This window comes from Rhincodon typus, chromosome 17 (genome assembly GCF_021869965.1).
Source record: "Rhincodon typus isolate 14 chromosome 17, sRhiTyp1.1, whole genome shotgun sequence".
Taxonomy (NCBI): Eukaryota; Metazoa; Chordata; class Chondrichthyes; order Orectolobiformes; family Rhincodontidae; genus Rhincodon; species Rhincodon typus.
The window spans coordinates 42,215,704-42,242,535 of record NC_063348.1 but is presented as its reverse complement, the minus strand read 5'-3'; the positions used below and the strand labels follow the sequence as shown (position 1 = coordinate 42,242,535).

Sequence of the window (26,832 nt, the reverse complement as noted above, 5' to 3'; positions counted from 1 at the left end):
AACAGAAATTGCTGGAGAAACTCAGCAATCTGGCAGGATCTGTGGAGAGAAAGCAGAGCCAACGTTTTGGATCCGGTGTCCCTTCTTGGTGTATTCTTTAGAGGTTTCCTCAAAGTGGCTTCAACTACTAAGGTACAATGATGTATTTTTAACTTTCTCAAAGATGGTTGCCACAATGTCAATTGCACTGAATTCTTTCTTTATCTGATGTATTTTCTTGCCAAATTTAACATCATATGATCAGATTTGCATTCTTTTTCTTTGTCTCCAATGCTATTTTTAATAATTAAACTTGATAAAGCATCATAGTTACAGAATGAAACTTGTGTGTCTTGTCCATAGTGGTGAAAGACTAAAGATCTAGCTAAGTGTATAGGGCTCTGAAACTTTGAATTCCAAATGATTCTTTCAAACATGATGAATCTTGCATGATGCATTGGTAATAAGGAAAGTTTGGGATGACAGCATGAGAAAATTCACTGAAGCTCTCCATGAAAAGAATCATAGGAGCCCTCTATGAAATTCTTTAAAATTGACACAGCTGATATCTGGTAAAATTCAGTCCACTGATTATACTTCCCAGCTTCCAAGCCTTGTCGTGAAAAGGTAAGTTTAAATTTTTGGTTCCCTGTTAGGTGAACATAAAAGATCCCATGGCTTCTTTTGAAGGTGAGCTGGACTAATTCACCCTGTTGTGCAAGGTGATACTTATTCCCTGACTGCGGAATGTCTCAAAGCACATCACAGCCAATGCAATACTTTTGAAGCATAGTCACTGGTGCAATATAAGAAATGTAGCAGATAATTTGTGCAAGTCGAGCTTCCAACAAAGTCAGTGTGATAAAAACCAAATAATCCGTTTAAATTTGTTGACTGTTAAATATTTGCTAGGACACTGAGGGGAAAAAAAACTTCTCTTCCTCAAAAAGAAAAATGGGATCATTTGCATCCGTTTAAAGAGCCAGAGAGGGCCTTGGTTTAACATCCTGTCTGAATGAAGGTACCTGTGACAGTGCTGCACTCCCTCAATATTGCACTGGGAGTGTCCCAGTTTTGAATTGTTTGGAGTAAGACTTGATCTGCAACCCTCTATTTCAAAAAGTAAATGTATTAGCATAAAATATAAAAAAACAGGAAGCCCATCTGGTTTACCCTGCCATTCTGGTCTATGATCAGGGGTCACAGTAGCCACTTCTGTTGGCCTCGTGTCCCACAGCACACTGCAGGAGTCAGATTGAGTAACTGACCCTTAAATGTTTGGAAAAAGCTGTATGGATCCAACAACAAGTCATTTCAAGAGCATGAAAAAAAATCTCCTTTAAGATGTTCTACTCGTACCTAAATATATAGACTATTAAATCAATATCTCAACGATTTCTTTAAGAACTAACTCTAATTAGTCATGCTTTAAAAAACAAAGAAAGCTGTCGTTCCCAGAGGACCATTAATTAAAAAGCTGCAACACATCATTAAGTTTTTCGATGGGTCAGTAAGGAAAGGGAACAGATTTATTAAAATACAATGCTCTTCCTGTGAAACATTGAGAGAAAATGCAGCCCAGCAAGACACTGCACTAATTACGGGACTAAACAAGGAGACGGTCTCTTTGCAAATGATCTGGATGCACTGTCTGAAAGGGAGGAGGAAACAGATTCAAAATAACTTTCATTAGAGAATTTGATCTATATAATAATTTGCAGGGCAATGGAGAAAGAACTGGAAAGTGGGGCTAATTATTCCGCTCTTACAAAGAGCCAGCACAGGCATGATAGATTGAATGGCCTTCTCTACCACTGAGTTCCTTTTGATTACAGGCGTGTGGTGAGTCCTGCCACTGAGACCAAATGTGCGTCCTGAGGCCATACTGACGAACAGTGGGAACACAGGGGGATTTTATAAGTGGCAGCAAATGAATAGACCTCAGATGAAGAAAAATATACCTGCTGTACATTGACCCACAATGCCATTAGGGAGGGAATTCCAGGATTTTGACATCGTGACAGTGAAGGAACGGCCATACATTTCCAAGTCAGGATGGTGACTGGTTTGGAGGGCAACTTGAAGGAGGTGGTGTTTCTATGTATCACCTGCCCTTGCCCTTCTAGATGGAAGTGGTTGTGGGTTTGGAAGGTGCTGTCTGAGGATCTTTGGTGAATTTCTGCAGTGCATCTTGTAGATAGTACACACTGCTGCTACTGAGCATCGGTGGTGGAGGGAATGGTTGCTTGTTGTTGTCGAGCCAATCAAGCGGGCTGCTTTGTCCTGGATGGTGTCAAGTTTCTTGAGTGTTGTTGGAGCTGTACTCTTCCAGGCAAGCAGGGAATGTTCCATCACACTCTTGACTTATGCCTTGGAGATGGTGGACAGGCTTTGGAGAGTCAAGAGGTGAATTACATTCGGTTCTGCTATAAAGCGATAGTTGCATTCCTGCACAACATCACGTTATGGAAAATTGTGCGATAGAAATAACAGGGCCTATGGGAAAAGCAGAGTTAGGGGCAGACCACCAAAAATATCACTCAAAATTGCTCAAAAATCACTCAAAAGCCTAACACAAAGGATAACACTGTGTTACAGTCCAATGTTACAGCCTTTCTTTTATGTTCATCACCCGCAATTTTATCACCAGGATGATTCTTGCTAACTTTCCTGTCACTTTTTCCTCGCATTTTTGTGGGTAACATGACAGAGTTTGCAAAACAAAATGAAAATCATGGAGTATTGTACGTCTCACAGAAAGTGCTTCACGATAAAGTCTGCGAAATGATCACATGATGCTAGCGCAGAGACCCTTTCGATGCTAACATTGTGTGTACTCAGGACAAAGCCCACAAAACGATCATGTGATATCGACATGTACTCTTCCGCACACCAATGGAATCACATTATAGCCAACACAAGTTCACATTTTAGAAACAGTGTTCCCCTATTTGTCAGTCTTCTTATAGCCAATTTGCGTTGCTGGAACATGTGGTATAGCAGAACCTGCTACAATATTCCTAGCCTCTGACCTGCTCTTGTGTTTATGTGGTGAGCCCGGTTGAGTTTCTGGTCAATGATAACACCGAGGATGTTGATAGTGAGGAACTGAGTGATGGTAACACCATTGAATGTCAAGGAGCAGTAGATAGATTGTCTGTTAATGTGATGGTCATTGCCTGGCATTTGTGCGGTGCGAATGTTACTTTCCACTTGCCAGCCCAAGCCTGGATATCGTCCAGATCTTGTTGCATTTGAACATGGACTGCTTCGGTACCTGAAGAGTTGTGAATGGTGCTGAACGTTGTGCAATCATCGGCAAACGTCCCCACTTCTGACCTTATGATGGATGAAGCAGCTGAAGTTGGCTGGGCCCACCCGAGGAACACCTGCAGAGATGTCGTGGAGCTGAGACGACTGACCTCCAACAACCACCACCATCTTCCTATGGGCCAGGTGTGACTCCAATCAGTGGAGCATTTACCCCAAGACCCATTGGTTCCAGTTTTGCTAGGGCTTCTTGATGGCACACTTGGTCGAATGCAGCCTTGATATCAAGGGCTGTCACTCTTACCTCACCTCTGGAATTCAGCTCTTTTGTTCATGTTTAAACCAAGGCTTTAATAAGGCCAGGAGCTGAGTGGCCCTAGTGGAACCCAAGCTGAGCAGATGCTGCTTGATAGCACTGTTGATGACACCTTCCATCACTTTACTGATGATGTAGGCCAAACCAGGTGAGGATGGCAGATTTCCTACCCTGAAGGACATTAGTGAACCAGATGGATTTTTCCGACATTCAACAGTGATTTCATGGTCATCAGTAGATTCTTAATTTCAGATTTTTTTTATTGAATTCACATTCCACCATCTGCCATGGTGGGATTTGAACCCAGGTCCCCAGAACATTAGCTGAGTTTTTGGATTAATAATCTAGAGATAATACCACTAGGCTAGTGTTGCAACTGTCCTGGAACAGCTTGGTTTGGGGAGCTGCAAGTTCTGGAACACCAATCTTCAGTACTATTGCTGGAACATTGTCGGGGCCCATAGCCTTTTCAATATCCAGCGTGTTCAACCACTTCTTGATATCACATGGAGTGAATCGAAATAGCTGAAGACTGGTATCTGTAATGCTGGGGACCACTGGAGGAGACCGAGATGAATCGTCCTCATGGCACTTCTGGCTGAAGATTGCTGCTAATGCTTCAGCCTTATCTTTTGCACTGGGCTCTTCCGTCATTGAGGATGGTACTTTTGTGGAGCTTCCCCTTCCAGTGAGTTGTTTAATTGTCCACCACCATTCACAACTGGAAGTGGTAGGACTGCAGAGCTTAGAATTGATCCATTTGTTGTGGGATCATTTAGCTCTGTCTGTCACTTGCTGCTTATGCTGTTTGGTTTGCAAGTAGTCCTGTTTGGTGGCTTCACCAGATTGACACCTCACCTTCAGGTATGCCTGGTGCTGCTCCTAGCATGCCATCTACCGAACCAGGATTGATCCAATGGCTTGATGGTAATGGTCGAGTGTGGAATATGCCATGCCATGAGGTTAGGGATTGTGCTGGAGTCTATTTCTTGGAGTCTATGGGTTGATGGCCCATAGTGCCTCATGGATGCCCAGTCTTCAGTTGCTAAATCTGTTTGAAGTCGTTCCATTTATGTAATAATGCCAAACAACACAATGGAGTTTATTCTCAATGGGAAGGCAGGACTTTATTTTCACAAGGACTGTGTGCTGGTTGCTCTTACCAATACTGTCACGGACAGATGCATCTGCAGCCGGTAGATTGGTAAGGATAAGGTAAAGTATGTTTTTCCTTCTTATTGGTTCCCTCATCACCTACTGCAGACCCAATCTAGCATCAATGTGCTTTAGGACTCAGCAAGCTCAATCAGTACTACTGCTGCCGAGCCACTCTTTTACATTGAAATCCTCCACCCAGAGTACATTTTGGGTGCCCTTATTCAACATGGAAGAATATCTGACTTGTCAGCTGAGGAAGGACAGTATGTGCTAATCAGGAGGTTTCCTTGCCCATGTTTAACCTGAAGTCATGAGACTACATGAGGTCCAGCGTCAATATTGAGGACTCTTAGGGCAACTCCCTCCCAACTGTATATCAATCTACCGCCACCTCTGTCCTGCTGGTGAGACAGGACTTATCCAGGGATGGTGATGGTGGTAGCTGGGACATTGTCTGTAGGGTATGATTCCATGTGTATGATTATGCCAGGCAGTTGCTTGACTAGTCTGTGAGACAGCTCCCCAAATTTTGACACTAGCCCCTAGACGTTAGGAAGGAGGACTTTGCAGGGTTGACAGGGCCGTTTCTGTCATTGTCTTTTCTGGTGCTAGGTGGTCCATCCAGTTTCATTTCTTTGAGACTTTGTAGCAATTGCTGTGGATCTGGAGTCATTTGTAGGCCACACCAGATGAGGATGGCAGATTTCCTGCCCTGAAGGACATTAGTGAACCAGATGGATTTTTCCAACAATCATGGTCATCAGTAGATTCTTAATTTCAGACTTTTTAAATTAAATTCACATTCCACCATCTGCCCTGGTGGGATTTGAACCCAGGTCCCCAGAACATTAGCTGAGTTTCTGGATTAATAGTCTAGTGATAATACCACTAGGCTATTGCCTCCCCATTAGTTACACATTCCAAATACCAATAGAATTGGTTATACTTTCCATCTCCCTGCTTAAAAAAGATGTTCCTGGCTATATTCTGTCTATTATAGAGCTATTAATGAGCATTTAAATATCACTCAAACAATTTTCCCAAATAGTTTCACTTCACCTTCCAAGTCACACACCATTCTGACTTGGAATTATACTGTTGTTCCTCCACTGTCATTGGGTCAAAATCCTAGAAGTCCCTTCCCAACGTAGTTTAGGTGTACCTAACTATAGTGATTGTCATGAGGTCAGCCAGGTGGACCTCAGACCAGAGTTCCCTGATTGGGGCTGTTAATCTGGTCCAGTCAGGGAGCCCTGGCTGACAGATAAGCACAGGTGTGTCAGAAGTTCTGTTCACTCTGAAATCTGGATCAATGTCAAGGATTCTCCACGTCTGGAGTTATTTCACTAACCCCATGGACTGCAAGGGTTCACAAAGACAATGCACCACCACTGCTGGTGGTGACACCCACATCACATAATTGAATAAAAGTTGTGTTTCCTTTCTAAAATTGCCTTTTTTTCACATTTCATTCCTGATGACTACACAAGGAAAAACTTCAATTTAATCTCTCTTTTGTGTAATGTTTAAATTCTGATACCAAATTAATGAAGAGGCAGTACCACGTTTTCATGCAACTAGCATAGGCAGGTTGCAAATGATGACTCATGTGCCTGGGTGAATTTTTAGCCCTTATGCCTGAACCCCAGCATGTGTTTCCTGTTTCTCAACAGTTAAATCCCAGACCCCTTGTAGTTATATGCTGGTGTACCAAAACCAACATTGCACTCTACAGCCTATCATTACTGATAGGCTCAAAGTAAAAGAGCAGAAAATCAGACCTGAAGTGTTGGGGAAACATCTGAATCAACAAGCAAGGCAAGTGACCAGAAAACTGACAACTGCAAACTGTTAAATATTTTAAAATACAATCAATTCTCAGCAATCGATTGGGAGAGACATCGATGAAAACAGTTACGAAGAATGTGAATCACTCAGTGATTTTTGAAGAAACCCTGATTGCAATTATTCTCATTGTTTGAAATCTTTATTTTACAATATAATATTTTAAATAGAATATAAACATCAAAATGCATATTTTGCAAGAACACAATTATATTGCTGAATTGCATTGTGTTTTTGTGTAACAATTAGAGTTTTTTTTATTTGAAAAGGCTCAATCCATCCCAAAGAACTGAGTTTGTGATTGATCATTTTTTTAGTAAGACGTAGAAGCTAAATTACGGCCATTCAGCCCATTAAGTCTGCTCCACCATACTTATGGAAATCCTCATCTAACCATAATTACAAGTACTCCTGGCTCATGTCCAGCCTTGTGAAAGACAGCCCCCTGCCAGCTTTGCATATAAATCCTCAATGCAAGGGATTGGGTGTTTATCCAGCTGTGAAAAACAGTTCACTATTTGTTTAAAATCCCCACAAAGGTGAACTGGCCCATTGGGCTTCATAATCAGCATGACTGGTGCTGCCCATTCTGCAAACTGGACTGTTTTGTTGATTCCTTCGCTTTCCAGCCTTCTGATTTCTGCTCTATTTTTGACCGTAAGGGAAATGGCACTGGACAGGTCTTGCAGAATCGTGAAACTGCTTCCTTGTCAACAATGCAAAGTGGTCTTGGCTCCTTTGATAGGCCCTAGACCTTGCTGAAAAACGTCCAGGTATTTAATTAGGACTTCACTCAGGCTGCCATTTTCTAATCAAAAAATGTTGAGCCAATCAAGGTGAATTTTTCTCAACTAATTTTGCCCCATCAAGCTTGGGCCTAAGCCATTTACTGTGATCGGTGGAAACTGAACTAGCTGCTTCTCATAAGAGACCGGAACCGAAGTTGTACTCTTAATCTCTAAAGGTTCACTGGTGTAGGTTCTCATTCTAGCTGAAGTATTGCACAAACTTAAGGGTTGAAGTTTAGAGCAAATTTTGATAAAGACTGGTTGCGCAATCACTAAATCGGCTAAACCAGTATTGACATCTAGTAGAACCAGATGACCATTTAACCAGAAGTTTATTCTGATTGGTTCTAATTTGGATGTTGCTAATCAATTTAACTGTTCCAAACCAGATGTAGGTGGACTTTCCAGGAATGTGCACTCTTCTGGATACCGGTCAATGAGTTCTCTTACTTAATTTAGGTCTAGTGGGACTCTTTTGCTGTCTCGAGTCCGCATACCAGCAGCAGCTACAATGGCTTGCTGGCCCAGATCCTGAAGAAAATGTTAACCATTAGGCCCAGGCTTGCCTTTGTGTTGGTGTTTTGCTGTGGGCTGACCTAGCATTCCTCTGTTCGGGATACGTCCTGAGTGAGGTCATGCAATTGCCTCCACTCAAGTTGTGTTCCCCAAGCTCAGTCGGACTGGCGACAGTGTCCACTTCCATCGGAATACCCTGCAACTCATATGCTCCACTTGCTGCATTTTCCAACGATAAAGCCAGTTGTAGTGCCTGTTTGAACTCCAGTTGGGCTTCTGCTAATAGCTTTTGCATTGTTACATAACTAATCCCACATATCAAATGGTCTCTCAGCATCTCATTAAGGGTTAAGCCAAAGTCACATGCCTCTGCCAGTCATCTCAACTGCATCAAAAATACCAATACGGATTCCCCTGGTTCTTGAATTGCCGAGTAAAACCAATAGCATCTCAGAATTAGGAGACTTAGGGTTGTAATATTCCTTAACTAAATCCGTCAACTCTTGAAAGATTTTAGTATCTGATGGCTCAGGGAATATTAGGCTCCGAATAATCGAAAAAGCTGCGGGGCAACAAGCTGTCAGGAGCATTACTTGTTGTTTTTCCTCTGCCCCAATGGCATTTGCTTGGAAAATATTATTTTTTCCACATACTGTGTCCAGTCTTCGACAGCAGGATCGAACGAGTCAACCTTCCCAAATAACAGCATGATACCAGAAATGCTTACCCCAACTCAAAGACATCTGTTGCTAGTGAATTTTTTCAGGAGTGTGCTTTTCTCTTGTCACCATTGAAATACTCCATAGATGCCAGTGTCCCATCACCAAGTCACCCGTTATTTACACGTGGAGAGTCCTTGACACAATCCATCTTTCTCAGATTGAACAGGATACCTGACACTCCTGTTCTTATCTTTCAGGCAGAGCTCCCTGAATGGACCAGATTAATAGCCTCAATCAGGGAACTCACATTCATTGAGGTCCACCTGGCTGACCTCATTACAATCACTACACTAGACTCTCTCACAAGGGGGAACAAGCTTTACACATCTATCCTGTCAAGTTCTCTAAGAATTTTCTACACTTCAATTAGGTTGCCTCTCATTCTTCTTTATTCAATGAGTACAGACCCAATCTCTCCTCATACGACAGTGCCTCCACACTTGAGATCAGCCTCATGAACCTTCTCTGGATTGCATCCAATGCCAGTATATCTTTCCTCGATAAGAGTCCCAAAACTGCTCACGGTATTCCAGTCGTAATCTGACTAGTACCTCGCATTGATTTAGCGAAACCTCCTTGCTTTTGTACTCCATTGATGTTGAAATAAAGGTCAACATTCCATTTTCCATTTCAATCACCTACTAAACTTGGATGTTGGCTCCAGAGCTGTATTCAGCTACCTGAAGCCAGATTGTGCATTAAGCAGCATGCACAATTTGCAGATGTGTAGTACTAGCCTTCAGTCTCTAGTTCACCAGGGACTATGGGCGGTATATAATGGAAGCAATGGAGAATCGCAAATTCAAACCTCTCTTTGACTTCATGGGACCAAGACAATTTGACAAATTGATCTAAATTGGCTAGGTGGCAGGAAGAGATGATGGTTGAAGGGTATGTTTGTGACTGGAAGCCTTTGTCTGTGATGTACCAAAAGGTTTGGTGCTGGGTCTCTTGCAGTTTGTTGTATGTTATTAATCCAGACATGACTGTAGGAGATATGATCAGCAATTTCACCGATGACATGGACATTGGTGGTATGGTAAAAAGCAAGGAGGAAAGCCTTAAACTATCAGATGATATAAATCAGATAATGTAAATACTCCCATGGAAGTACAAGTATCAGAGGGACTTGGTTTGCAGGTCTACAGATCCTTAAAGGCAGTTGGACAGGTACATTAGGGACACTTGCCTTTATTATTCAAAGCACAGCTGGAGTACTGTGTGTAGTTCTGGTCACCACATTATAGGAAGAATTTGACTGCATTGCAGGAACTTCACCAGGATATTGCCAAGGTTGAAGCAATTCAGTTACGAAGAGAGACTAGATAGGCTGGGGTTTTATTCGGTAGAGCAGAGAAGTCTTGCGGGGAGTGGGTGGGTCTGATTGAGGTGTACAAAGCTCCCAGGGGCATAGACACAGTAATAGGGATAAGGAGAAATGTCTCTCCCCCCCCCCCCCCCCCCCCCAGTAGAGGTGTCAATAACTAGTAGATACAGTTTTAAGGTTAAAAAAGGATGTTCTGAGAGATTTGAGGAATATTCTTTCCAGCTGGATAGCTGGAAATCACTGCCTGAAAGAGTGGGAGAGGCATGAGGAGTATTTAAATGAGCACTTGAAACACCATAGTATCGATCTTGCCTAGCGTACGTCCTGTGCAATGTAACCTCTATGCCAAAGTATTTTTTTGCAAGGTTTGATCTGAACATCCTTGCTGACTATGATCTGCCTGTTCTGCTGGTAAACAAAGCTTTTCACTGTACTCCGGTACATGTGACAATAAACCAATCAATCAATCATACAAGACTGGATACTATCTGCCCCTGTTTTTAATGGTATCAGAATCCTTCATAGTGTCTCTCCGCAAAACCAAAACTCTCAAACCTGGGACCATTTTAGCAAACATCTACTGCGCTCTTCCTAAAGTCAAGTGCTAGAAAATGGGACTCGAATAGATGGATGTTTAGGCAGAAGGACCACTTTCCATGTTGTAAAATTCTATGACTCTAATTGATGGGTAGGGTGCAGACTCATGGTCCCAGGGCAGCGCTGACACATGGAACGTTGCTTCATCTTCAGTTGCTAAGCGACCCGGGAATTGATACACGGATGGAACGTTACCCGGAAATGCAGCGTGTGCGAGGCTAACCAGCGCCTTGTGTCTGTTCCGCCGGGCTGGCTGTTTGAGTGTGTGTGTTCATTATTTACCTTCTCTTTATTATTTTTGCATCGGTAACTGTTATTTTAATAGTAACTACAAAGTACTTTAAAACATTGCATGTTCTTTAACCACATTCATTTCTGTTGCTCACCATGAACAGGACTCCGCTGAAACGATCGAAAATTCTCAAAATGGCGTTGTCCAACTTGGAGCAGGGCAGTTCCGAGTCTTTTATAACGAAAGCAGTGAGAATCGCGTGTGTGGTGGCTATGTACTGGTTTACGTCGATCACGATGGTGTTCCTAAACAAATACTTGTTGGACAGCCCGGATCTGAAACTGGACGCGCCATTATTTGTCACATTCTTCCAGTGTTTGGTGACAGTGTTACTTTGCTGGCTGCTGAATGTGCTTAGCGTTTTGTGCCCAAGTGTGGTGGAGTTTCCTTCAATTGGGTTCGACCCCAAGATTTCCAGAGGGGTTCTTCCTTTGTCCCTAGTCTTTATCGGAATGATTACTTTCAACAATCTGTGCCTCAAGTACGTCGGAGTGGCGTTCTACAATGTTGGGCGTTCCTTGACTACCGTGTTCAACGTCCTGCTGTCCTATGTGATACTCAAACAAACTACATCACTCAGAGCCATATTGTGTTGTGGGGTCATTATAGGTAATGAAGAATAATTTTTACAGTCAGCTTTATGGTCGTAATTTACACAGAAATACTTTTGCAGACGATAATTGCTGCAGTGGACTTTATAATACTGCAGTTTATTATTTGTGCATGCCAGGTAAAAGGCTTTATTTTCAAATCCCGGGTGTCGCTGCATTTATTGCTGGTCGTTAATTGCCCATGAGAACGTGGTGATGAGTTGCCTTCGTGAACTGCTGCCAGAGTCCATGACGAATAGGAACACCATAATGCTATTGGGAAGGGAGTTCTGGGAGTTTGAGCCAGTGACACTGAAGGAACGGTGATCGTTTCCGTGTGTGATTTATTGGGTTGGTGGGGTGTGCGGGGGAGAGGTTATTTTGGAGGTGGTGCTGCTTCACGTGTCTGTTGCTCGTGTCGTGCCCCTTATAGGTGGTAATGGTTGCTGATTTGGAAGGTGCTATCTAAAGCATCTTTCAAGGTTGTTGCAGTGAATCTTGTAAATGGGACGTACTATCACTGCATCGGTGGTGCGGGAAGTGAATATTAAAAGTGGGTAGATGGAGTGCCAATCAAGTGAGCTGCTTTGTCCTAGATAGTGTCGAGCTATATGATTGTTGTAGGAGTTGTGCTCATTCAGGCAAATGGAATGAAGACTGCACCCAGATTTTTGCCATTTAAATTTAATGCACGGATGTTCACAAAATGCTACATACTTTGTACTTCATCAAATTCCTGACTTGTGTGTTGTAAAAGGTAGACAGGCTTTGGGCAGTGGTGAGAATGACCATAGAATTCTCAGCCTCTGACCTGCTCTTGTCATCACAGTATTTATGTGTGTAGGAATGTCATCAAACATTGACACTGTGTCAAAGAAGAAAATAGGAGGGAAACATGACCCTGCTGATTTTTAAAATTCCCTGCAGAATCTTAAAATGATTGAGAATGAGGCAGAAAGGTTTAGGAAGGAAATTCCAGAGGTTAGGACCCAGGCAACTGTTGACATGGTTAAAGAAGTGGGGATCTTTAATCTCTTGAGGGATTATTACCACTGTTTTGCTGGGAGTCTCTTGCTGCAATTGAGTGCCAAGTAGTCCCATCCCTTTGGTAGTCTGGTGAGGAATGGGTTTTAGGTATTAGCACCTTGTTGCTGGGCTAGTTGATTGGGGAAAGGACACCGCTGATATGCGTAGAGACAAGTGCAGAATAGACACTAAACAGATAAACTGTTCATATTCTTACAACTGAGGAATGAAGACTGCACCCAGATTTCTGCCAATTAAATTTAATGCAGGGCTGTTCACAAAATGCTACATACTTTGCGGCAGATTGAGGACAGAATGTGCACTAAACAATAAATTGAGTGGAAGAGCTGAGACATTTCTGGATTTCAGGTACACAAATCCTTGCAATGTGGCCAGACAAACTAATACATTTTGTACTAATTGATAAATGAATGTAATAATTCATAACATCAAACAGCACAGAGGGAAATATTTGACTCAATCACCCTGTGTTGGCCCTTTTGAAGGAGTTATTGAATTAGTCCCATATTCCTTCTGTTTCTCCCTAGCACTGTAGATTTCTCCACTTCATTTTCCTTTTGATAGAAATTATCGGTTTCAATTTTTAAATGTATCAAAATCCTTCATAACTTTGAACACTTTCTACCAAAGCTCCCCTGAACTTTCTCTACTTCATGGAGACTAATCAGTTTCTCCATAAAACCAAAAATTTCAAACCTGGTACTATTTTAATAAATATCTTCTGGCCTCTTCCCAAAATCGTGACATCCTTGTGGGATGTGTGTATTGTTGGCAAGGCTGGCTTTAATTGCTCACTTATAATTACTCTTGATAAAGCACTGTGGTTGTTGTGCTGTTAAGAAGGGAGTTCCAAGATTTTCATCCAGTGACAGTGAAAGAACAATATATTTCCAAGTCTCACACCATCCCAACTTGGATAGGATCTTGCAAGTGGCAGTGCTTCCATGCATCTGCTGCCTTTGTCCATCTACGTGATACAGATCAGGGATTGAAAGGCATCAGCAAAGGAGCTTTGGCAATTTTGATGCAGTGCGTCTTGTTTATGACCCACACTTTGCTTCAGTAGTTGAGAAGGGAGTAAACATTTAAGCTGGTGCATAGGATGCCTATAAAGAAGCCTGCTTCAATGCCTTGCAGAATGAACTTCTTGAATGTTGCTGGAACTAAACTCATCCAGGCATGTGGTGAGTTCTGATCACACTCCTGACTCATCATTTAGATGATAGATAGGTCTTGGGAAGTCAGGAGGTGAGTTACTTGGCAGAATTCTAGCCTCTTCCCTGCTCTTATAGCCAGTGTATTTATGTGGCTCATCAAATTTGGTTTCTGATCAACAATGAGATGATCCAAGAATACTTGACGGAAGTGAGAATTGAAATCACTGAGACGCTGGCCATAATTTTCCCACATGGGCTTGTTAAGGACAAATCATGTTTAACCAACTTGCTTTAGCTTCTTTGAGATAACAAAAAGTTGGTGAGGGTAATGCTATTGATGTGGTATAGTATGGACTTTAGGTTTTGACAAAGTGCTGCACAATAAGTTAAAAGTCATGGACTAAAAGTAGCAACATGAATACAAAATTAGCCGAGTGACAGAAAACAAGAATAGTGGTCAGTAATTATTTCAGCAGGACACAGCCAGGTTGGTGAAATGAGCAGACAAGTAGCAAATGAAATATAATGCAGAGAAATGAGAAGTGATTTATGGTAGAAAAAAATTTGAGAGACAATGTAAAATAAATGGTGCAGTTCCAAGGAGCAGAGGGATTTGATGTATCTATACATAAATCATTGGAGGTGACAAGGAAGTTGAGAGAGCAGCACTTCTAAAGCGCTTGGCATGCTAAGGTTTATCAGAAGGGGCCTAGATTGGAAAAGATAGGAAGTGTTAAACTTGTATAAAATACTGGTTTGGCGTTAACTGGAGTATTGCATCCACTTCTGGGCATGACACTTTAGGAAGGATATAAAGATGCTTACAGTGAGGGTGCGGAGAAGATTCACAAAAACAATTCGAGGGATGAGGAACTTCCATTACATAAAAAAAAGTTTCTGTTCTGTGAAAAAGGGAAGGTTCAGAGGAGATTTGATAGAGATATTCAAAATCTTTTGGAGTCACAACATACAAATAAATAGAGGCGGGTTGAATCGGGAAGCAATTGTATCATTATCCGACAGAAGGAATGGGAGTGTCATTCAGTGAATTGCCCTTTCAAAGGATGGCGTAGTCGCATTGGGCTGAATGGTTCCTTTTGTGCTGCAGTCATTTTATCATAACTCTGAGGATGCAGAAATCGTAATGCTGTTAAACGTCAAAAGGAGATTACTAAATCCTTGTTGGAGGTAATTGTTGTCTACACTTGTGTGGCATAAATCATGTTTACACCTTGTCAGTCCAAGTCTGAATGTTGTCCAGGCCTTGCTGCACGTGGCCTCAGATTGCTTCAGTATCTCAGGAGCTATGAGTGGTGAATGAACTATGCAATCATCAGTGATCATCCGACTTCTGACTTTCTGATGGAAGGAAGGTCATTAATGAAGCAGCTGAAGAACACTACCCTGAGGAATTCCTGCAGTGATGTCCCAGAGTGAGACGATAAGCCTCTATTAACCACAGCCACCTTCCTTTGTGCTAAATATGGGCTTCAACCAATGGAGAGATTTCCCCAGTTCTTATTGATTGTAATTTTGCTCAGGCTGTTTGATGCCACATTCAGTTAAATACTGCCTTTGTGTCAAGGGCAATCATTCTCCTTTCACCAGTGGAATTCATCTCTTTTCCACCATGATCATAACATGGATAATGATATCTGTAGCCAAGTGGCCCTGGTGGAATCCAAACTGAGCATTGCCAAGCAGGTCATGAGTGGATAAGTACTCTCAAGCAGTGTCATCAACATCACTGTTCATTGCTTTTACTGATAGTTGAGAGTTGACTGAGAGGGTTGTAATTGGCTGGGATAACAAGGTGTAGAGCTGGATGAACACAGCAGGCCAAGCAGCATCAGAGGAACAGGAAGGCTGACGTTTCGGGCCTAGACCCTTCTTCAGAAATGGGGGAGGGGAAGGGGGTTCTGAAATAAATAGGGAGAGACGGGGAGGCGGATAGAAGATGGATAGAGGAGAAGATAGGTGGAGAGGAGACAGACAGGTCAAAGAGGTGGGGATGGAGCCAGTAAAGGTGAGTGTAGGTGGGTAGGTGGGGAGGTAGGGAGGAGATAGGTCAGTCCAGGGAGGACAGACAGGTCAAGGGGGCGGGATGAGGTTAGTAGGTAGGAGATGGGGGTGGGGCTTGAGGTGGGAGGAGGGGATAGGTGGGAGGAAGAACAGGTTAGGGAGGCGGGGACGAGCTGGGCTGGTTTTGGGATGCGGTAGGGGGAGGGGAGATTTTGAAGCTTGTGAAGTCCACATTGATACCATTGGGCTGCAGGGTTCCCAAGCTGAATATGAGTTGCTGTTCCTGCAACCTTCGGGTAGCATCATTGTGGCACTGCAGGAGGCCCAGGATGGACATGTCGTCTGAGGAATGGGAGAGGAAGTTGAAATGTTTCGCGACTGGGAGGTGCAGTTGTTTAGTGCGAACCAAGCGTAGGTGTTCTGCAAAGCGGTCCCCAAGCCTCCGCTTGTTTTCCCCGATGTAGAGGCGGCCACAACGGGAACAGCAGATGCAGTATACCACATTAGCAGATGTGCAGGTGAACATCTGCTTGATGTGGAAAGTCTTCTTGGGGCCTGGGATGGGGGTGAGGGGGGAGGTGTAGGGACAGGTGTAGCACTTCCTGCGGTTGCAGGGAAAAGTGCCGGGTGTGGTGGGGCTGGAGGGGAGTGTGGAGCGGACAAGGGAGTCACGGAGAGAGTGGTCCCTCCAGAAAGCAGAGAAGGGTGGGGAGGGAAAAATGTCTTTGGTGGTGGGGTCGGATTGCAGATGGCGGAAGTGTCGGAGGATGATGCGTTGGATCCGGAGGTTGGTGGGGTGGTACTTGAGGACAAGGGGGATTCTGTTTTGGTTGTTATTGCGGGGAGGGGGTGTGAGGGATGAGTTGCGGGAAATGCGGGAGACACGATCAAGGGCGTTCTCAACCACTGAGGGGGGGAAGTTGCGGTCCTTGAAAAACGAGGACATCTGAGATGTACGGGAGTGGAATGCCTCATCCTGGGAGCAGATGCGGCGGAGGCGAAGGAATTGGGAATAGGGGATGGCATTTTTGCAGGAAGGTGGGTGGGAGGAGGTGTATTCTAGGTAGCTGTGGGAGTCGGTGGGCTTGAAATGGATATCGGTTTCTAGGTGGTTACCGGAGATGGAGACAGAGAGGTCCAGGAAGGTGAGAGAGGTATTAGAGATGGTCCCGGTGAACTTAAGGTTGGGGTCGAAGGTGTTGGTGAAGTGGATGAACTGTTCGAGCTCCTCGTGGGAGCACGAGGCGGCGCCGATACAGTCGTCAATGTAACGGAGGAAGAGGTGGCGTTTAGGGCCAGTGTAGGTACGGAAGAGGGATTGTTCCACGTAACCTACAAAGAGGCAGGCATAGCTTGGACCCATGCGGGTACCCATGGCCACCCCCTTTGTATGAAGTGGGAGGAATTGAAAGAGAAGTTGTTGGGGGTGAGGATGAGTTTGGCTAAGCAATTGGCTGGATTGGATTTGTCTTGTGTTTTGTTGAACAGGAAATACCTGGGCAAATTTCACATCATCAGGTAGATGTCTGTGTTACAGGTGTTCTGGAACATTTTGCTGGGGGCGTGAATAGTTCAGGAGCCTAAGTCTTCAGTACTGGTGCTGGCATGTTTTGAGGGCCCATAGCATTTCATGACTCCAGTTCCTTTACCGTTTTCTTCATGTAAAGTGAATTGAATTGACTAAAGGCTGGCATCTGTGATGCTGGGAACCTCAGGAGGATGCCAAGATAGGTCATCCACTTGGCAATTCTGTCTGGAAATAGTAGCAACTGCTCTAGCCTTATCTTTTGCACTGATATGCTAATTTCTGCAAACATTGAGGATGGAAATGTTTTGGAGTTCACTCTTCCAGTTAGTTGTTTAATTGTCCTCTACTGGCGGAACTGTAGAATCAGATCCATTGGTTGTGGGATCAATTAGCTCCATCTGTAGCGTACTGCTTCTGTTGTTTAGCATGGATGTTCCATGTTGTACCGTTACCAGGTTGGCAACTCATTTTTAGGGTATGCTTGCTGCTGCTCTGACGTGTTCTCCTATCCTTGGTTTTCTGGCTTGATAGTAATGAGCCAGTGAGGGGTGTACAGTGCCATAAGGTCACAGATAGTTTAATACAATTCTAATGTTGCTAGATATTTTCTGAATCTATCCCAATCAGTTCAACAATAATACCACGCAACAGGTTGAAATGTGTCCTCTCTGCAGAAAGCACTTCATCTCCACAAAGATCTTGTATGGTGACATTCCTCCCAAGGCTGTAATGGACAAATTCATCTGTGACAGACTGGTGAGGGTGAGATGAAGTAGGCATTTCCCTTGCATTGGGCCTGTGGCAGAGGTTAAGAGAAGCAGTCTGGCAGATATATCATTTAGGACACAACCTGCCCGGTCTGTAGTGGTGCTACCAAGTCTTTCCAGTTGATGGTTATTTAAGTGCTCCTTCCAGAGTAGATTCTGTGCCCTTGCCAGCCTCAATGCTTCTTCCAGCTCGTATTTAATATGCAGGAACACTGCCGATTATTTCCCTCCCACAACTGAGCAACTAACAGGAGGCTTCCTTGCTCATTTTTGACCTGATGTTATGAGATGCCACAAGGTTGCACAACTGTCAAAGTTACACTTATCTGACTGTATAGTATTGTGCAACCATCTCCAGTTGAAAAGAATATTCCCTGGAATGGTGATGGATGAATCTGAAAGATATAATGGATAAGTATGACTGTGTCAGGCTGTTCCTTGTGGCTGTGGACTCCTCTCCTAATTTTGGCACAAGTCCCTAGATTTAGTGAAGAAACTTTTTACAGGACAGGGTGTACATTGGTTGACGGTGACCTTGTCAAAGCAAGTCCAGTTTTTTTTACTCTTCCATTTTTCTATAATGCTTTGATTAGTGTTGGCTGTCCATCAATTCAAGCATGGTGTATACTCAGGGCTGCATGTTTCTGCCATGAGATCAGTCAGGCCAATTCTCAAACAACAGATCTCTGAATCAAACTGATGTGCAGTTCAGGTGTCACTGCAATACAAGAGAGTGGTGATAACAACTGCCTTTTACACCAGGATTTTTGTTGGGTTATGGAGGTCTTTGTTGTCAGTCACTCACTTCCGTAGTTTGTAGAAGGCCTGACAGCGGTCACAACTGATCTGGTTAATGATGGCCTTTTGAGAGAAGAGGCTGCCAACATATTGGAAGTGTTCAACATACTCCAGATTCTTTCCTTTAACGTGAGAGAGGTGGAATAATTGTATGGCCAGCTGTGGAATGATTCGAGTTTTATTTTGGAAACATTCAAGGAACAGACAGAAATTCTTTGTATGTGGAAATGAAGAGATTGAGAGTGACTTGCAGTTCTGGTGCAGAGTGAGCATTGACACTATAGTCATTCACATACTGTACGTTTTCAATGACGGCCAATTTAGTTTTGGCATGAAGACAAATGAGATAAAGCATTTTTCCATTGACACAATATTTAATAGTAAAACAACACAACAGTTGATCTAAAGGGTTGAACTGGGTTATAATGCCTACTTAAGCGCCTCACCCTGCCACCAGTGGTATTAACCCAGCAATGAGTGTGTGTGTGTGTGTGTTTATAGGCCTTGCCATGTGGGACCACAGCCATCAACCCTATGCAGTCCTGCTAGCAGGCTCCCATGATGAGAGGCTCATTCAAAAGCATTCTATTCCTGATGAGTCCAAGCACTTTGTTGCCGACCGCCCTTCTCACCTGAAACCCCAACCTGCAACTACCATTGCGTCACCACTCACCTGCGTCCTATATCCTGTACCACCACCTTGTGAAACTGCAATTCATTTCAGGGGCCGGCTATGATTGGCAGCTAACTCTCAGCAAGCAAGATTTCTGCCTCTAGGTTTCTTGATCCTAGGAAAGGCCTGCTGTGGACCTGTCAAATGTCTGAATGGCACAGTGTGGGGAGCCTTCCCGAAAAGATGTAATGCATGGCTATGTCCTACTCTCCAGCTGGAGGGATTTTCTCAGCTGCAGGAAGTAGGTAATTTGGGACAATGTATGAGACAATATTTTATGCAGTGGACAAGAAGGAAATTCCTCGATAATTCCTGCAGCATGATTTCTTGCCCTTCATGCGGATCGTTATAATTGTTACTTTTCCAAAGCCAGCATGGAGTTCTTTTGCCTTTTGTCCATTTGGCTTAGCCTGTACATGGCTTCAGATAAGTTTCTTTGTTGTGATGATCGACATATTGTTGGATCTCTTGGGCTTCTTCTTCCCACCATGTCTCCTCTACCTTCTAGTTTTGTCTTGGGTTTCAGACTTCAGCTTTTGGAAAATTACCTTCTTGACTGTGACCTTGGATTGTTCTGTCTGGCAATAAAGGCTGCTTGTTTGTGTTTTAGGAAGTCTGTCAGTTCAGCATTTTCATTAAACCAGTCCTGGTGATGACAATGCTTCAACCCAGTGCCTGACCAAAGGAGCCTAGTACAGCTGACTTTATTTGATAATACGCTTCTGGAACTGAGTTGGATGTGTGATTTTTCCAGATTGGTCATGAGCCGCACTTGGAATTCTTCTTTTCTTGTGGGCTGCTTTAGGGCTGAAATGTTGATCATCATCTTAGTCTTTGGGTGTTACACTTCCACCTAGCACAAAGACATTGCAGGTCAATGATCTGTCCAACAAGCACCAGTCTCCCACATGGATCGAGTGATACAGGTATCACTTCGATCTTTAATGTCAGCAATGACATAATCCAGGAAGTACCAATGCCTGCTTTTTTCTAGAATGCGTCTGTGGTTTTATATTGTCACAACTTTGGAGTGGCGCTGAAAATCAAGTCCAGCTGTTCCAAAGTCGTCACAAAATATTTTAATGTAGTTTGCAAAGATTCTCCAATTTACCTACCTGTTCAGACCCAGACAGACAGAGTGCATGGAGCAGATTTCTCAACTTAACAAGATTATAATTTATAATAAATAAATAGATGCTAGCCGTGTAGACAACAATGAATTGTAGACACCTATTTTTATTAGTTAAAACTCTAGTCCTCTTCTAAAAAACCCCCATACACTGACAGACGTAGACAGAAAACATTATTTCTAAGCGTAGCTGGAAAGGGAAAGTACAGTAGCTTTGTTCAGGTTTTAGATTTTTTTTACTGCAGAGAGAAAAACACCACATCCCCTTCTCGAGGTCCAAATGCTTCTGGCAATGTCACTTGTACTCACAAGCTGTTCCGTTACCCAGGAGCCAACCACGTAGTTGTTGCCAAGCAGGTGGCCTTTGTCATCACAAGCTGGTCACAAATCCACAAACTGAGGGCATTGTGGCTAAATTTGCAGATGACACGAAAATAGGTGGAGGGACAGGTGGTGTTGAGGAAGTGGGGAAGCTGCAGAACAACTTGGACAGGTTAGGCGAGTGGACAAAGAAATGGCAGATGGAATAAATACAATGTGTGAAAATATAAGGATATGCACTTTGGTAGGAAGAATAGAGGTATAAACTATTTTCTAAATGGAGAAAGGATTCCAAAATATGAAGCACAAAAGGACTGAAGAAAATGAGTTCAGGATTCTTTTCACGGTTAACATACAGTTTCAGTTGCCAGGAAGGCAAATGCAATGTTAGCATTCATTTCATGAGGGCTAGAATACAAAAACAGGGATGTACTGCTGAGGCTGGGTGACATGCTAGTCAGACCGTATTTGGAATATTATAAACAGTTTTGGGTCGCATATCTAAGGAATGGTGTGCTGGCCTTGGTGGGGGTCCAGAGGAGGTTTACAGGAATGACCCCGGAGATAAAGGACTTATCATATGAGGAGCAATTGAGGAATCTGGGTCTGTACTCGATGGAGTTTTGAAGGATGAGACAGGGATCTGATTGAAACTTACAAAATACTGAGAGATCTGGATAGAGTTGACACGGAGAAGATGCCTCCGCTAATAGGAGAGACTAGGACCCCAGGGCACATCCTCATAGAGAAGGCACAACCCTTTAAAACTGAGATGAGGAGGAATTTCTTCAGCCAGAAAGTGGTGAATCTGTGGAACTGATTGCCACAGAAAGCTGTGGAGGCCAAGTCATTGAGAGCATTTAAGACAGAAATAGAATAGACTATTGATTAGTCAGGGGATCAAAGGTTACAGGGAGAATACAGGAAAATGAAGTTGAGAAACATATTAGCCGTGATTGAATGGCAGAGCAGACTGATAGGCCAATGGTCTAATTCTGCTTGTATATCTTGTGGTCTTATGGTCCCAGATGCTGTTGCCCAAAAGATACTTCTGTCCCAACCCAGTCCTGAAGAAGGGTTCCAATGCAAAGCGTTGACTTTCCTCTTCCTCGAATGCTGTCTGGCTTGCTGTGCTTTTCCAGCTCCACATTTTTTGACTGTGTCCCAACACAGATGTCCAACAACCTTCATGCAGCTGTCCCCTGGTGTACACATTCTAGATTTAGGGTCTGTCCTCCATTGCCACACAACTTGGCAAATGAACTCTGATATAAGCCTGTATGTGGTTTTGTTTAACTTTGACATTCCATCATTGACCCCATAATCTTGACGAGTTGGCGATTAAATTTCAGTGACACGTCAAGCCACGCTGACCTGGACCACCTTGCAGCTGCAGGCTTCCTCCATGTTTACAGCCAGTGAGACACGCAGTTTTCCTTTGCTAGTTGTGCTTTTGAGAAGTTTTTGGACTGCACTTTGTCTGGCAGCTGCCCTGTCTTTGCCACCATGGCATTGCATGGGATCGTCTGAGCACATGAGCCACTCCACCATGTCAAGTTGGTGATCTGTGGAAATGCAGTGGAGAAAGAGTGGTTTGATACGTCGGGGTCTTGCTCAGCCATTTCTGAGGGCAGTTAAGAGTCAACCATTTTGCTATGAGTCTGGTGTCACCTATAGACCAGACCAAATAAAGATGGCAAATTTCCTTCCCTGAGGTTTTTATGATAATTTAGTAGTTTAAGGATTATTTTGAGACTAGCTTTTTCTTCCAGATATAAGATATAGTTGAAGTTAAATTCGCCCAGCTGCTGTGGTTTAAACTTGTCTCTTTGGAGCATGAGACCCTTAGATAACTCATCCATTCTTTAATGAAGACACTTGCAAAGTACCCCTTTAATACCTTGGCCATGGTCTCTTGCTTTTCCTTTTTATGATCCTTCTGGGTCACAGCCTTCCTTTTTTATTGTACCTATTTATATGTTTACAAGAGATATTTGCATTCCCTTTGTTCCTAATTTTAGTTACTACTCTATTCTCATGACTCTGCCTCTTTTGCTTCCTCTTCAATTCTCACTATACTTTTCCAATGAAATTTGATATTCGACAGAATGATTGGAACATTTAATTTTACTCTCTATACTTAATTATCCAGACAGCTCTAGCATTGAATGACCTTCCTTTACCCCTCATAGGAGTATTTCCAGTCCGTACCTGAACTATTTCTTTTTTAAAGGCCTCATCTTACTCATTTTCTGCTTTACCTGTTAGTCTTCGTTTCTGATCCACCTGGGCCAGATTCATTCTCAACTCTGTAAAATTAGCCCTGCTGGTTGAGTATTTTCACATTTAATTGTTCCTTTTCCATTACTATTATAAACCTAATGATATTACGATCACAGTTTCCTGAATGAAACATGTTTGACATGCCTCCATACCATTCCAGAGATGTAGCCAGCAACACTTTCTTCCTCATTGGTTTGGAAACATACTAAGCAAGAGTTTGTTCATGTGGAATCCTTCTCTCCATTTGCCTTTCAATTTACTATTTTCCCAGTCTGCATAGATAACCTAATTTCTTCTTTGTCAACAGTTCTTGCATCTTTCAGAAATGTGCTTGCAATATGCTCCTTTCTGGCGTTTACACTATTTGGTGGTATATACCCAGTAGCATAATAGCTTTTCAGCTGTTCTTCAATTCCAACTAAATAGATTTGAATCTTCATGCGCATTATCCATTTTTGGTGCTGTAACAGTATTTTTGAGCAAAGCTGCCGATCAACAAATTAATACAATTTGTAATTTTGAAAATCATGACCACAATGACTTTTGTTTAAACTGAGCCAGACGTCCACATAGATCTTGAAATAAATCAATCTTTCTTTAATCCATCAAAATGCAAATCCTTCAAGAAATATCAAATATTAAGTGCCTTCATAATGTTCTGCAGTCTCTCCAAGATGTCCTTTACTCTGACATTAGGGTGGGAACAATCCGTCAAGACTCACAGAAAATCCCTGTCTAAACCTCTGATCAAACCCCAATCATAGTTATATTTCCAGATTTTGTCTTGGCCTTCTGTACAGCCTTTTGTCCCATGGTGCTGAGAAAATGCTCTGGATTGCATTCCCCCACTGAGAACCTACTTGAGAGTGCCATATTCCAGAAGGAATCTTCACTTCCTGCATCTTCATACCTTGTCAGCTGACCACTCACTTACCATCTTCCTAAAATCTCGAGCTATGGGATGGCCACCTCCTGGAATGTGAACTCCAAGAAATACTGCAGTGACTCCAGCCGCTTTTGCTCTGAAACCCTGAGCTTAAGTGAGAACAACTGGAGGCATTTCCTACACATGGCTATCCGGCATGCACTGTATCCTAGAGTGACTGAGGAATTGCAGATACAGGTCTCAAATAGAAGCAGTGAGTGCAGGAGCAAACAGACAATGTCAAAAACTTATTCAAGTAAATAGTTAGCTGTTTTGTTTGCCTCAAACCTATTGAAAGAACGCAGGACATACTTATGATAATGTCACATATGAGAGTCATTAGTTATGAGGAGAGATTGAAGTTGTTTTACCAGAGCTAGGAATGTCTGAACAAAATGCCCAGAATTAAAAGGAGTCTGGCATGTTAAATTTCCATTGGGTGAGTTAGCACTGACTTTAGATGAGCAATTCAAAGGCCTGCCTGCAACTTTTGGGAATGTGAGGGTTAAACAAGAACATACATTCTCAAATGGAATGTCAGCCCTTTCTCTACCGTCTCCTTGTGGCCATAAATGAATAATATGTATTGTTTGAGGCTCACTGGAAACCTGTTACCTTTGTCTGACCAAACCGGCCGGAAGCCAAGACTGGTTTGAAGGACTATAACTTGCTGCAGATTCTATTATTGTGTCAAATACACCATGAGCAAAATGCTTAGCATTTCTAAGTAATTGAAGGACACTCGCTGATTACTAAAGATGTAGATTTTTCTGCTTTATCATTTTTATCATTTCTCTCCCACAGGTGGTTTTTGCCTGGGATTAAATCAGGAAGGTGCAACAGGCAGTCTGTCCTGGGCCGGAGTAATGTTTGGTGTGATTGCCAGTTTGTGTGTGTCCCTGAATGCCATATACACAAAGAAGGTTTTGCCAGCTGTAGATGGCAGCATCTGGAAATTAACCTACTACAACAATGTCAACGCCTGTATACTCTTTATTCCATTAATTACAATCACTGGGGAACTGAAAACATTGTACCTCTTTGACAAAATGAGCAGCACTAGTTTTTGGGGTGTAATGACTTTGGGAGGTATGTTTGGTTTTGCTATTGGATATGTTACAGGGCTGCAGATTAAATTCACCAGTCCCTTGACACACAATGTCTCTGGTACTGCCAAAGCGTGTGCACAAACTGTTCTGGCAGTGTTTTACTATGAAGAACTAAAGACCTTTCTCTGGTGGACTAGTAACATACTGGTCCTTTTTGGATCCTTTGCATACACCTGGGTAAAGGGATTAGAGATGAAGAAAGTGCAAGATGAAACAGCAAACAGAAATCGTGAGAAGAATGAAACTGGAGTCTAAAATATGGGTATTCAGTTAGACTTTGTCTGCAGTGGAAGCTTGATTGTATGCCATGATGGAGGAGAGTCTGGGTGGTCAGAGAATGGAAAGTGGCAAACATTCAAATTTGCACAACTGTCACCTTTTGGAGCACTCCTTCGTCAATCAATATGAGCTGACCTCTTCTCATCTAAGTTTTCCTCTCTACTGCCAATGACCAGAAGTAGACACTAACACATCATGTGCTCCATGGGACAATCACTGCAGCGTCCACAGTGCCAATATTAATAAAGTTGGTTTATTTAAGAGCATCCTCTGTGTTGTTGAAACACCACTTATTGAATGGTTGATAATTGTCCTTCACGCACTGGATTTGTTGGCAGATGCACTAACACACCACTCCTGCTGTACAAGTCCATGATCGTTTCTTGAAATCTTTGTGGGTAAATGGATTTGTACTATATATTAGAAAAATTCCAGGGAATACTTTTTTCATACAAATTATTGTTCATTGGCTATTGGTCTATAGCATTTGTTCATTTAGCATTTTCAGAAATTGATTGTCTTAGACTGTTACACTCCCAAGGAGCTCTTGTGAAAGCTGTAACTGCTTTTCGTCTCATTCTGCATTTCAATATACCTAGTATCAGTGTTTCATGTGGAAATTCTTTGTCCTGTACACTGCATATACTCATCTAATGTCCCCTTAAAAGCAGCTATATTATTTGCTTGAGCCACTCCTTGTGATAACAACTTCTACTTTCTGTTAATAAAGATGATCCTGTTTGATGTCTTCATCACTTTTTAATACTGATGGTCTCTAATTTTGCTCTTTCACACAAGTAGAAACAAATTGTAAAATGTTCTATGTAACATTAGGAGTTCTGTGGTAATGGTAGGGATGCTGTTTAAATAGCAGTTTATAAAATTGGAAGAGGCACAGGGTGATCAAAAGGTTTACTTTAGTTGTTTGAGACGCATCTTAATTGTTGAAAATTTTGCCTGAGGTAATCTGATTGTAAAAATTATTTTATTTTTTTCACTTAAATGGAAAACTCATTGTAGTTGGGCAAAAAGTACTATTTGACTGTTGTGGGGGTTTTCTATATGTACTATGTAATGGGTCTGAACCTACCAATTAAAATACTATATATCTAGAACATTTTTGATACTCTGAAAATAAAATCTTTTTAATCACTTTTTTTTAAATACTGTTTTTCATTTGGAAGCTAATTCCTGAAGTATAACAATTTGTTTTTAGTCAAGTTGAATATTAATAATATATAACTTTACTATGTTCAATATGCCCTGGTATGCAGGTATGAAGAGAGAATGTTAATGCACACTAGGATGCATTAAAGAAATAGATTGACTAAATCGTCTTGCAGGTGTGTTGATCATACAATAAACTCCACAAAACCAGAAAGGAAATGCCTTTA

The 26,832-nt window shown here is 42.5% G+C and overlaps 1 protein-coding gene across 4 annotated transcripts; it reads left to right on the top strand.

Moving 5' to 3' along the window:
• On the top strand, nt 1-25,704 carry slc35c1 (solute carrier family 35 member C1). 4 transcript variants are annotated; one of them, XM_048606833.1, is made up of 3 exons: nt 1-132; nt 10,914-11,419; nt 24,855-25,704. In XM_048606833.1, the coding sequence occupies exons 2-3, from the start codon at nt 10,945-10,947 to the stop codon at nt 25,412-25,414; spliced, it is 1,035 nt and encodes a 344-aa protein (XP_048462790.1). In that variant the 5' UTR covers nt 1-132; nt 10,914-10,944; the 3' UTR covers nt 25,415-25,704. The 4 variants fall into 4 exon arrangements, with proteins under 4 accessions (XP_048462790.1, XP_048462789.1, XP_020390732.1 ...); XM_048606832.1 differs by lacking the exon at nt 1-132 and adding an exon at nt 10,675-10,779; XM_020535143.2 differs by lacking the exon at nt 1-132 and adding an exon at nt 10,720-10,783.
• The last annotated feature ends 1,128 nt before the right edge of the window (nt 25,705-26,832 follow it).